Source organism: Phytophthora cinnamomi (assembly GCF_018691715.1).
Source record: "Phytophthora cinnamomi strain GKB4 chromosome Unknown Contig53, whole genome shotgun sequence".
In the NCBI taxonomy this organism is placed as follows: Eukaryota; Oomycota; class Peronosporomycetes; order Peronosporales; family Peronosporaceae; genus Phytophthora; species Phytophthora cinnamomi.
This window is the reverse complement of record NW_027150986.1, coordinates 579527-591918: the sequence shown is the minus strand read 5'-3', so window position 1 is coordinate 591918 and position 12392 is coordinate 579527. Positions and strand designations below refer to the sequence as shown.

General features: G+C 56.4%; 4 protein-coding genes across 7 annotated transcripts; 1 reads left to right on the top strand and 3 right to left on the bottom strand.

Annotated features, from left to right (window-relative positions):
* Positions 1–5: 5 nt before the first annotated feature.
* IUM83_00170 (Autophagy-related protein 11) lies at positions 6–662 on the bottom strand (the record flags this gene model as incomplete). The annotated part of the gene is made up of 3 exons (XM_067923919.1): positions 6–189; positions 274–491; positions 567–662. 3 exons carry the CDS (start codon positions 660–662, stop codon positions 6–8), a joined length of 498 nt encoding a protein of 165 aa, XP_067788758.1.
* A 241-nt stretch (positions 663–903) lies between these two features.
* Positions 904–4334, bottom strand: IUM83_00169 (Autophagy-related protein 11; the record flags this gene model as incomplete). Its single annotated transcript, XM_067923918.1, has 10 exons — positions 904–1036; positions 1112–1353; positions 1426–1678; positions 1791–1834; positions 1898–2467; positions 2534–2646; positions 2712–3704; positions 3797–3896; positions 4005–4140; positions 4213–4334. 10 exons carry the CDS (start codon positions 4332–4334, stop codon positions 904–906), a joined length of 2706 nt encoding a protein of 901 aa, XP_067789295.1.
* Positions 4335–4609: 275 nt separating this feature from the next.
* On the bottom strand, positions 4610–8259 carry IUM83_00168 (putative dihydroflavonol-4-reductase; the record flags this gene model as incomplete). 4 transcript variants are annotated; one of them, XM_067923916.1, is made up of 6 exons in its annotated part: positions 4610–5284; positions 5355–5438; positions 5534–5892; positions 5963–6458; positions 6529–7463; positions 7536–8259. In XM_067923916.1, the coding sequence occupies 6 exons, from the start codon at positions 8257–8259 to the stop codon at positions 4610–4612; spliced, it is 3273 nt and encodes a 1090-aa protein (XP_067788916.1). The 4 variants fall into 4 exon arrangements, with proteins under 4 accessions (XP_067788916.1, XP_067788915.1, XP_067788914.1 ...); XM_067923917.1 differs by having other exon boundaries at positions 5543–5892; XM_067923914.1 differs by having other exon boundaries at positions 5543–5892; positions 5963–6371.
* A 1197-nt stretch (positions 8260–9456) lies between these two features.
* Positions 9457–11274, top strand: IUM83_00167 (sodium/hydrogen exchanger 3; the record flags this gene model as incomplete). Its single annotated transcript, XM_067923913.1, has 4 exons — positions 9457–10364; positions 10437–10492; positions 10576–10916; positions 11020–11274. The coding sequence occupies 4 exons, from the start codon at positions 9457–9459 to the stop codon at positions 11272–11274; spliced, it is 1560 nt and encodes a 519-aa protein (XP_067789302.1).
* Between the last annotated feature and the right edge of the window lie 1118 nt (positions 11275–12392).

The following is a 12392-nucleotide window of genomic DNA, read 5'->3' as shown; positions in this document are numbered from 1 at the left end:
GCAACTTACAGCTCGTCGCTGAGGCCGGCATCCGCCTCCACCGACTCCTTCAGCGTCTCTGCCGGCGCCGGCTCCTCCTCCAGAGTCTCGTACTCCGCGTACGTCAGGTCCTTGGGGTTGTCGAAGTGCTTAGCCCACGGCTGGAAGAACATCATGAGCGCGAACGCCACCAGCAGCACGAAGGACAAGCTGCGAATAGCACACGCACAACACCAAAACCTCGTCAACATCTCACATTAAACCACCACCAAAAAGCATCTCAGTAGCACTTACATGGCCTTGGTGCGGTTGTAGCCTGCCACGGAGCGGTGGAACGTGTCCAGAGCCTCCTCCAGGTTCTTGACCTTCTTCTCGTAGGCAGCACGCAGCTCCGGACTCATGCGTCCCTTCTTCACGCCAGCCTCCTCCAGCTTCTTGTCCTGGAACACCAGCGCGTTGTACTTGGCCAACTCGGCACGGGCCATGGCCACAGCGCGAGCACTCTTGCCCGACTGTAGCAAACACCAGACATCAGCGAATGAGTCAGTTGCGGACAGATTAAACCGTCGTAGGCGACTGCTACGCACCTGCTTGGTCGTGTAGCGCTGGAACTCGTGGTCGAACTGCTCAACGGCGCGCTTGGCGGACGTGGGCTCGGCGGGGGGCGACTGCGTGGCACTCATGGCGATGAGGGGGGCGACAGTCTCACTTGGTATGGCGCTGACGTGGAGAGTAATGATGGTCGGCTGGACAATAGGTTTCGGTGGTGCAAAAACAAAGCATGGAGGATAAGAGATTGAAGCAAGTGTACAAGTGCACACGCTGGCTCTGCAGGAAGGCCCAAGCTGAACAGGAGTTCGCCTTCACCGCTGAACATTTCATTCACGTTACGCGGCAGGTTTAGTGTGACTTTGGTAGGTGGGCTTAACTTTCGAGAAGACTCGTCACCGTCAAGACGTAGAACGTTGTCCCGAGGTGAAGCGCGTACGGATTGTTGCCCTCCGTCGCCGTCTGCTCGTCGATGAGCACGATGCGGCCCACCACGTAGTCCGGGTACCTGGGGTTATAGCGTCGTTGACAAACGTTAGTGGATGAAGACGACAGTGTGAGAGCACGCTGAGCCGCTACACACCTTTGGCCATCGTTGCTGAACGAGGTGATGGATTCCTCCGAGAGGAAGCGGTGCGGACAGCCGAGGTGAAAAGCTAAATACACACGCTGCGCATCGCTTCCGGGAGCCGAGGTCGGTAAGAACAGTGCCAGATCGTTTACGCCGAAGCTGCGGAAGGATATTTTGAACGAGTCGTTGACATCCTGCTCCGATTCCATCAAACGGAGCTCGGATCGCCGCTGGTCCAACTCTGACTGCAACATCTAAAGACACCACAAGGTACAACTCAGGACGTGCTTCGGTACCGATGTAAGCACACCACGCTGTCTTCGTACCGCTTCCGATTCAGCGCTTGCCAGCAGTTCCTTGACACGTGCCTCCACAGCCTCGAAATTGGCGTTTACAAACGCGTCGACATCCTCGTCCTCGACTGTTTGTGGTTCAATGGGGAGCTGAAGCAACTTCAACAGCTTCGCTAATGATGTTCGCTGTGATCGGACACTGCCGCTCAGATCTTTGACTGACTGCTGAAGCTTGTTCTGGTTCTCCTTGAGTTGTTTCTCGCGCTTTGACCGCTCCTGGATCTCCGTAAATTTATCCAACATGCAAACAAAAGGCACTACACCAGTTAAGGGAACCAAACAGTAATAAAACGTTCCACCCCGGCAAGAACATGCAAATAAATAGTTGGAAAGGATATTCTTCGAAGGCCGCCGCGTTCAGCAAAAATTGCTGGTTCTCACTCTAGATAACAGAATTAGCTTAGAAACTGTATCGTACTGAGACAAGAAGATAAACACTACGAACCTCCAGCTTCGCGATGGTCGCGTCCTTATTGTCAGCACCCGATCCAATGTTCCGCCTCACCGTTGCCAACTCGCGATCAAGAATATTGGAGCGATCAGCTTCCGAGGAACTGGTCATACCACCCGCCGTTGCAGCCAAAGCCAACACCAACGGGAATTCGCATGAGCTTTCTCCCTCTCGTGCGCTGTTCTTAGACAAATCGGACCGAGAAATCGAGTCGCTTCCCGATCCATCGTAATATAGGTTCTTCTTCTGCTCCAACTCTGCCGTAAGTTCTGCCACCCGTGCTTCCAGCTCGTTACAGCGTTCTTGGAGAAGCTCTGCGTTGGTAGTCGATCCGGAAGAACTGCCATGGTCCTCACAATCGACGAATTCGTCCGAAGGGGGGTGCTCCTTCTCCTCAAAAGGATCGAAATCTTTGCCATCCTCATCGTCTTCGATCAAAGGCAAGCTTTGATCAAACGGCCGCATTCGGAATTCGCAATGAGATGGCTTTTCTGCAAGACCTGTTACGAAATCGCGCGGCAAATGCTGACCGTAGCTTCGTAAAAATTCTTCACGGTGTTGGACCTGGGTGACGCGAAAATGTAGGTTAGAAGAGTAGCATAATAATCGTTTGAAGCCGAGCTTATTTACCTCATCCTCGCGCAACTGAGCAAGCTCCTCAGCCATCGACTGAATCCGGTCTGAAAACATGCGGCCGTACTTCAGGCGCCTTGAGATTTCCTTTAGACACGCAGCGTACGATTCTGTTGAAACAAAAGCGTTAGTATTGATCTCACATTCGTACCCAGTAAGACGTCGACATTTGTACCTGGTAGCTTATCCAGATGCTCCAGCTCGTGAAAGTGCTTCTTTTGGGCGGCAAGCGCCTCCCTAAATACGGCCAAGGAGTTTTCAAAGTCGCGAATCTTGGACTGTGAGAGCGAAATCTGGCGCAGTGTTGAGTGCACGCGCGCGAAAGTTGTCGCTTTTTTCGCTGCGATACTGTGTACATGACCTATGATATCCTCAACCAGCTTTTGTGCATCCGGAACCATATTTTGCTGTCCTTGGTATAACGCATCAATACGTCGACACACATCCAAGGCGTTGGTAGAGGCCTGCATGGGGTTACTCCCGCTGGCAATTGTAGACGTCTCCTCGATGCTGCTGAGAACGTACTGCAAATTTTCACGCAAGGTACTCGTAATGCTCATTTGCTTGCTTCCCAGCGCCTTCATTTGTTCCAGTTCGGCACTAGCTTCCTCGTACTCGCGGCACGCGTCAGAATGCGCGTTCATCATATCGGTGACTTCCTTGCAGATGTCATCGTGAACCTGTTGAAGTTTCAACACCTGCGATCGCACATGCGTGTGTGACTGCTCGCACTGCGCCGCCCACTCTCGTTCCTTCTCAACCGGAATGCAATCATAGAGCGTTTTCCGCTCTTCCGTAGCCAATGCCGGGTGGAGCTCAACCGTACTCAACGCTTCGAGATAGCTGTCGAACTGGCTCAGCAAGCGCTCATGCTTGTCACTCGTGGCCTGGAAATCCGCCCAGAACGGAGCAAAATGTTTCATCATCGAGGTCTTGAACAAGTCCAAGTTGGCGACCGCTGCGGTGATCGCACGCTCCTGAACCTGCAGCTCTTGTGCGCCTCGCTCACTTGCAGTAATATTGGCGCAGGTGCCGCTCTCCAGTGCCTCACTCTGGCTGACCTGTAGCTGGAAGTATCCCTCATACTCCACCAGCGCGCGCATCATCGGATGCGAACTCTCACTCAACATCTTCGACCCTTCCGACGACGCCACAGGCTGCGACGGCACTGCAACAGTATTAAAAAAAATTACAAAAAAGAAAAAAAAATCAGAATCACCCCGTAAATCAACCGTAAAAAAATTAAAAAAATCTCCATACACTTGGCATGAACTGGAGTTAGCGCCGTCGCGTTGGGTGGAGGCGTGGCTGCCTCTTGAGACAGCAGTCGGCGGTCGTACAGAAACACCTCCTTGTCCTCCTGCAGCATTAAAACAACGACAACAACAACAAACAAGTAAAACAAAAAACAATCGTCAGTACAAAACCCCTAAAATAAAATAATGCGCAATAGTGGCAGTGCACGCACGGCCGGCAGTCCGTAGTGGTCGACGGGGCGGCGCGGGTCCAAACGCGCGAAGGGCGGGCCGCACAGCAGGATCTGCTCGACCACGGGGACGCCGCTGAGCCGCGTCAGCTCCTCGCGCAGCTCCTCGACCACGACGCTGCCATGTCATTGCAGCAGTTAGTTTTTAAGACTATTCTATTGAACCCAAATAGTCGCTTGGGGGCTTTACTTGGCCGAGAGCAGCGCCACCGCGTGCACGGCGCCCGTGGCCGCGTCCCCCACGCGCACCACGACGTCGCCGCGCGCCTTGTGCTCCTCGTCCTCGTCCGCGTGCGTCCTGGCGACGTCCATTGGCAGCTACTGGCGAGCTACTGCGGCCCTGTTCCCATCAAGGCACGCGCTCGCGGAATGCTGGTGTTCTCAGAGAGAAGGAAGCCGACAGAAAAAGGGGCGTTGGGCTTTTAACGCGCCCAAAACGAGCGCAAGTGGGCGCTTTTCGGCTATTTTGGGTCCAACTGGGAATAAGATGCAGGACAGCAACAGCTAGTTTTTGTGGCGACTTGTTGAATAATGAGCCACACAGCATTACCGATACCGAGACGAGGGCCTCGTTGATACATAATAACCTAGCACACGCCTTCCGATAAGCCCTCCGAGAAGTCCTCCGAGAAGTTGCGAGAGCGCCGGAAGAGCACGTCCTCGTTGCCGAACGTCTTCATGAAGTGGAAGCCCTCGGTCGACTTGTCCTCGCCCACCGTGTTCAGCCGTGGGGACTCCGTCGCGAACGCCGACTGGTTCGAGTAGCTGGGAGGCGGCACGGGCGACAGCAGGAAGCGAGGAGACAGCGGCGCCTCCTGGATCTCATTCACTTGGTGCTGGCGCATGAACGGCTGCTCCTCCTCCTCGTCCGTCTTTTCCGCCTCCGCGGGCTCCTCTTCCTCCTCCTTGTCCTTGATCCCGATGGACTTCTTGAACTTGGCGTAGCTTGCTTCCCACTCAGGGCCCAGCATGTTCGTCAGCGCCTTCAGAACCTCCTCGCTGGAGCGCACGCGGTGTTCCTCGAACGCAGGCAGGCGCACGACCTCGTGGATGTGGCGCATCAAGAACGGCACGCAGTTCTTCTTGAGGTCGTCAGCGTTGCATTCTTCCGACAGAGTCAGCAAGTCCACCACGTTCTCCACGCAAATTTGTCCGCTCAAGAAGGCCTCCGTACGCTTCTGCAACTCGTACACGCAATAGAACGACGACGCTCGCAGCAACTCCTCGGCCACATCTGGGGTGATATCTACCTTGCCAGTGTACTGCATGTTTGCATAACCAACTGTTAGTAAACTAGTCGCTCAAGGAGTGAATTTTCCGCTTCAAACGTACCAAGAATCGAAGTAGAATGGAAAATACTTCATAGCTGCAGTTGTCGACTTCGATCACTGCGGTCTGACTGGTTGCCGAACCGAACTGCAACACGCATACAGCAAACTCTTATTAGCACGAGTGCACCCTCACGGCGTGGCAGCATCAGGAGGTAATCAGGTGCAGACAAACATGTAAACGATACTCACTCTCACCATGTTCTTGAAGTACGAGTTGCGGAAGAAGAGAACGACCTTGTGGGCGTTGATCGGCGCGATATGACCCTTCACAAGGAACTGCAGATCGGACAGTGAGGAGTTCAGGAACAGCTCTTCGTGGTCGTCCACAAGGTACGGCGGCACATCAATTGACACATCCGGGTCATATCCCGCAGGCACCAAATGCTTAATAGCATGCGCAGCAGCACACCGAGGGAACTCGGACGTCGATTGCAGCATGTGATAGAGTACTGAAAGCAGACCCTCGGATAGAAGAGTTGGGACTTCCTCAGCATCCATCATGTGCACAAAAGTAAGCAAGATGTTTCCACGAAGCTCCCCTGATCATTTCAAACACAAATGGAAAGCGTCAGGATATGGTCGCACAAACGAGCAAAAACGCCAGCGTACCGATATTGGCGTCAGCAGATACGCGCGCTACCGCGTGGAGCATCCGTCGGAAGTCCTGCCGGTTGATTTGCTTCCAAATATTGCGGAGAGCCTGAAGGCAAATAGCCCACGTACTAAGCGTTTCTTCAACTTCCAGCATTTGGAGGACTGCTCCTTCCAACACCATTTGAAGCGTACTCGCCACACTGCACGATAACGCACACAATGCTCCCGCAGCATGTGACGATATTGATTCGTCGGGGTGATGGATCGCATCCATCAACAGTAGAATTCCACCAAAGCGAGTAACGTAGTCATGGTTCAATGGATTCTCCATCAGCGACTCCAAAGCAACCACTGCTGTTCGCTTCTTGTCTGGGTCTTCATCCCTTAGCAGATCCAGAAGGTCTGGAATCGAGCCCTTTACACACTTGTCGCACAACCGCGCGCGTCCTTCCGTACCCTCAACAACCGCCCGAGACATCGAACAGTCGTTGCAAATAATTACTCCGCATTCCTATTAAACAAACATATCCACAAACAGTAAATATCTAATCACGCAGAGTAAACGTATTATTGAAACTCACCCGGCAGTGGTGTTTTCGTCGATAGAATGTGAAGGGGTTGTGGCAGCACCCGCACTCAAGCGCCTCGTGATCTTCTGCCCATGGCTTAATCAGTCCCCACTTTAGCAAGTCATTTGCGGATTCCACGACAGTCGAGTCAACTGAACGGAAACGAACGTTCAAGTGCTCCACGAGTTTGTCGCCCAGATACGGCGAAGATCGCACCGAGGCAGGGTCAAACGCATACAGCGACGCGCCCACCTGACCAAGTTGGACCGAGTACGCCGGCAGACGGCCAACCCAACTGGGTAGACCCACCTTCCACGGCAAATCACGACCACTGTAACCATTGTTGGACAGTATATCGACAATATCCTTCATCCACACGCTCCTGTTGACGCAAATGTATCGACCACGAGCATCATTGTTCTCCAGCGCCGCAATATGCGCCACTGCACAGTCACGGACATCGATCATGCTCCAATTCAAGTCCACCAGCGCCGAGTATTGACCTGTAATCAGATCGTAGATGACCTGATTTCCGGGAGCAAGCTTCGACTTGGAGAGCATCGGGCCAAACAACGTTCCGGGGTTCATCGTGACCAAATCGATTCGCCGATCGCTCGGTAGCTGATCCACGAGCTGCCACGCCGCCTCCTCGGCCAGCTTCAAGCTGAGGAAATGCGGGTTCTTCTCCAGCGACGACGTCACGTTCCAGCACGCGTCGTTAATAATCGACTCCGGCGAGACCGAGTCGGCCATGGCAGCAACCGACGAGGTCAGCACGACTCTCTTGATGCGCGCGCGGGCGCAGGCCTGGATGAAGTTGGTCATCATGGGGATGATGCAGTGCATGCGACTGCCGATGCTGTGCACGCCGGGTTCCTGCTGCTCGGACAGCGGGTCCCGCACCGAGCACGACGACGGCGTCCCCGTGTGGATAACAAAGTCGCAGCCTACAGTAGAGTTAAGTCAAATCAGTCAGCACCACCCGAGGCAGACACGCGTATTCAGAACGGCGCACGCACCTTGGACGGCCATGTCGCACGCCTCGGGCGTCAGAAGCGACGTCTCCACGACCGAGAAGTTCTTGTTGGCGTTGGGGAGCTGCAGCAGGCCGGAGATGTCGTCCTTGCCGTTCTGCACCGTGCCGCGCACGTGGTAGCCGCGGTTCAGCAGCTCGCACACGATCCACGAGGCCAGGAAGCCGTCCACGCCCGTGACGCAGATGGGCTTGTCGCTGAGGTTCGTGGCGAGCTGCACGATCTTCTTGCGGAACTGCAGCTGCTTCCAGACGGCCGGGTACATGCACTGGCGGTCCACGGGGCGCTTGTGCTTCTTCTGGCCCTTCTTCTTGGAGCTGCGTCGGCGCGTCTTGGGCAGCAGCGTGGCCGCGCTCACGGCGGCGATGCCGTTGCCGTTAGCATTGGCGTTGTTGGCGTTGGCAGCGTCCAAGCCCGCGTAGTTGAAGTTGCTGTGGCTGCCCGTGCGCTGGTTGGCCAGCAGATACGACATGGAGGAGGACGACGAGTTGGTCGAGTCGAACGACTGCGTGGGGCTGCTCTGGCCCGCGGCGAGGACGGCGGAGGCCGCGCCGGCCATGCTGGGGCGCGCGCGGCTGCCGGGCGCCTTGCCGGCCTTGCGTGCCGAGGAGACGCCGCTCTTCTTCTTGCGTGTGGACTGCGGCGGCGTCGTGGGGCTGCCGCTGTGGTCCGTGGCGGCGTCCTCGTCGTACTGCGCGCCGAACAGCATGGCGGCGACTGCGACTGGAGGATCGAGTCGAGTAACCGCGTAACCACCCGGTGGAGTGGTGGCTTGCGTAAGCGACCAGCTGCCGGCTGGGCGCTGGCGTATTGCGAAGTGCCGGGCTAGGTGCCGGTGCCAGGGGCTGTCGGTCGCCTGCGGTGGCGCTGCTGGTTGCAGACTCCGAGCTTCTTCTTGTGAACTCAGGCGGGAGAGGCGGGATTTCCGCCTGTACCCCAGATCTGGTACAGTGCAGAAACGGATTCCGAAACCCGCGCGACCGCCCCACGGTGCGATGAGCAAGCCCGGGGCGGCACTGTTGGTGGTATATGTACGTGTATGTATATGTTGGTCTGCTGTCAAGCGACAGCGAGGGCACGCATTGCACTTGCCGGTGCTGCTGCGGCTTCGGCTGCGGTCAATGAGAAGCGCTCGCGGCCGAGCGCGCAATGGAATGGCGAAACGGATATCAGCGGACATGATGACAGCCGAGCGCCAAGCAGCAGCGGTAAGTAGTTGTCAGGTGTGGGCTTCAAGAATGCAGCCAGCCCCGCTCTGCAGACTGCAGTGCAGTCTGTTGCTGCTGGCATAGAGGCTGACTGGTTCAGGAAGCGCATCGCTGCGTCACTCCCATTGACAGGGCTGTCAAACAAACGGTCTCTACCGCTGGTAGTGAGCTCTCAATGGCGTTGGCAATCATACAGTAGTTACACTGCCAGCGGCAGTGCATCTACGGCTTGCTGCAAGCGGCAACCATGGCCGTCGGGCGGATCGCTCGCCACCAGTGGTGCCATATGCCGGTCGCTTCAATCTGGCAGAAAAGGTGCTTGGCTACATTTTCTGCTTTGCCGCGATGCCATCCAGAGAGCTCGGCCCCGTGCCGGCGCGTATCTCCGCTCAAATCTCTGCTTCGGCGCGGCGCTAATTTTTGGCGTCGAGGTGTTGTGCGTGTGCTTTCGGCAGGCTGCCGCGCAATGCGGTCGTGTGTCTGCGGACGACTCCTGTCGATGGGCTCTGCTAGCCCCGGGCCGACGAGAATAGGCGGCGGGCCCCATTCTCGATGCCGTTTGCGGCCGGGATCTTGCTTGTCGGTTACTCGGGCTCGGCGACGCCCTTTGAGCCACAGGGCTCACGCTGGTGGCGGCAGTCTGCAATCGGCGGAAGGGCGTGGAGACACCCAGCTCCAGCAGCAAGCAAGTCACAGCCATGACGTCCTCGTATGAGGAGCAGATCATCGCCGACGAAATCAGCGAGGAGTACTCGCTCGCGTTCCAGTTCGCCACCTTCCTGCTGCTGCTAATGATCGCCATCATCCTGTGCAACCACGTGACGCACAAGCTGCACTGGCACTTCCTACCGGAGGCCGCCGCGACCATCGGCGTGGGCATCCTAGCCAGCATCTTCTGCATGCTCATGAAGTCCAGCTCCATCGCCGTGAAGCTCATGGACTTCGACCCCAACTTCTTCTTCGTGGGCATGTTGCCCCCAATCATCTTCAACTCGGGCTACACCATGAAGCGCCGCTACTTCTTTGAAAACATCACGCCGATCTTGGTCTTCTCCATCCTGGGCACGCTGGTGATGAGTGTCGTCACGGGCCTCGGCATCTACACGGTCGGGCGGTTCGGTTGGGTCATGCGGCTGTCCATGGCGGAGAGTCTCACCTTTGGGTCGCTGATCTCGGCGACCGATGCTGTCTCGATTCTGGCAGTGTTCCAAGAGCTCCACGTCGACCCGACGCTCTTCTATCTTGTGTTCGGCGAAAGCTCGCTGAATGACGCCGTGGCTATTTGCCTGTTCGAGACATTCTCTCGCTTCATCGGCCACTCCTACGAGTTCAAGCCCATGCTCTTTGCCATTTTCGAGTTCGGCTTGGTGCTGACGGGCTCCACGATGATCGGGGTCATTTTTGGCATGATCCCAGCGCTGCTGTTCAAGTACGGCAACCTGCGGAGCAACTTGCTGCACGAAGTGGGCGTGTACGTCATGTTCGCCTACCTGCCGTTCGTTGTATCGCAGGTGCTTGGGATGTCAGGCGTCGTGTCAGTCATTTTCGCTGGCGTCTCGATGAAGCACTATGCGTCGGCTAATTTGACCCCAGAAGCTCGCGACGTGTAAGTCTGCGCCCTCCCTTATACTTTGTATATTGCTCTAACTAACCGTGACGGTTCCGTCTCAATGCGTAGGTGCTCTGGTGTCTTCAATACGCTCTCGCACATGGCTGAAACCTCGGTGTTTTTGAGTACGTGCAGTGAGCGAGCTTTTGTCACGGTAGACAACTCATTACTCTAACAACTTTGTCGTGGATACAATGCCTATTGACAGACCTAGGACTATCCGCGTTTGGACTGACCGAATATTACAGGTTCTGGCTCATCTTCTGGATGGCGTTCTTCTGTCTGCTGTCCCGAGGGTGCGCCGTATACCCGCTTTCCTACATTTTGAACCTGCGCAAGAACGCCGCCAAAATCACCATGAATCAGCAGCACGTGATCTGGTACGGCGGAATGCGAGGTGCCGTGGCATTTGCGCTGTCCAAGTCCTTCCCCGGCGAGAAGCGCCCCGAGATCGTGGCGACCACCCTGATCGTGGTGCTGCTCTCGATCCTGATCATGGGCGGCGGCACCGTCGCGGTGCTGGACAAGTGCGGTATTCCACGATTGACGGTAAGTGCTGTAATTCATCAGTTCGTTTGGTTGCGCGTTGCTCGGAGACTAACCATACTGTCTCTTTGTGCTGTCGCTGCTGCTGTCCGTCCCGGATGGATAGCCCGAAGAGGAGGCAGCGCTCGACAAGACGGTGAAGCCGCACCGACACATGCGTGCGCTGCAGTTCGACAACAAGTACCTGATCCCGCTACTGACGAATCTGTGCCAGTACGGGGACAACAGCAGTCCGCGCAAGGGCGGCTTCGGGCCGGAGGGCAGCTCCAGCAACGTGGACACCGCCGACGAGCACGAGTCGGCGGAGGCCGAGGACGACGAGGTCGTGGACGTCATTCGGCGCGAGGTCAACGTGCACTAGCCACACTGGGTAGACAATAGGCCCAGGCGCGTCGTCCTGCGCGGGACACTTCAACTGGATAATGCATATTCCCTTTCACTTGACAAAATGACCTGATAACGCAAATCTGAACTTGCTGGCGCAGCTGAAGACAGATTCTTGCCTCTAAGACCAGCTTCTAAGCCTTCGACATCCTTGCTGGACCGAAACTGAGGTGCTGCAGTCTAAAGGTCTCCGGTGGTCGAACGTCGGGGGTGGAATTGAATCTCGTTACCGATGCTGCGACTGGGACACGCATGACGTGGAGCGCCTCTGGCAAGTTGCCAGCGGCAACCTCGAACAGCGAGCGAGTCCGGCGTTGCGTGCGTGCCGCGGACTGCAACTCAGGTCGTTTGTTTATGATACGCCGCTACGAACAGTGCTCGGTTGTTGTAATCTCCCGGACATGGCGCTTTACGTCGGACAGGCGAGGAATGGGACACTTGCCTGGATATTTTACTGTGATTTGGAACCAGGCAGAGGTGGGTGGTCCGGCCCAGCCAGCAGCGCCAAGCACTGGTGATCGCCGCCGCAGCAAGCGCGGACGCGAAAGTATGGCAGATCCCTGCCGAGATCCAAATCTGCGCAAACCGCTCGAGCTAGCCCGAGCGCCATGCAGTTTGTGCCGTGAACAAGTGAGACTGGTCTATGTGAATTGTGTGACGGGGTGCAACAGTTCAGCGTTACCGCGAAACCTCCGACATCCTTAGTCCGCGGTGGTCTTAGCCTGCATGATCCCCGACAATGTAAATTGGCTGCGCCAAACCCCAAGACGCGCATGCCGCGCCGTCGCGGCAAGGCGCTTGCCCGCACAACTTATTTGCCTGCGATGTGTCAAAACTTCACCTGCGGCGCGCCTGTCTGCACGGGTGTCAAGTCGCCACTTCTCATTGGCTAAAACCTCCCATAAGACACCTCCCCATTGGCCGAAAGTGCATCTCGCCGACGACAGGGCTAGGGCCCGGCGCTGCTGCGCGCTCTCTTTCACTCACAATGGCTTTTGGCCGAGTGCCATTAGTCCGAGCATCAGCAGCGCAGACATCAGCGGAGACTTCGCATCGCCGTCGCCATCGCCACCGCCGCCTTGGCCCGCCCGCCGA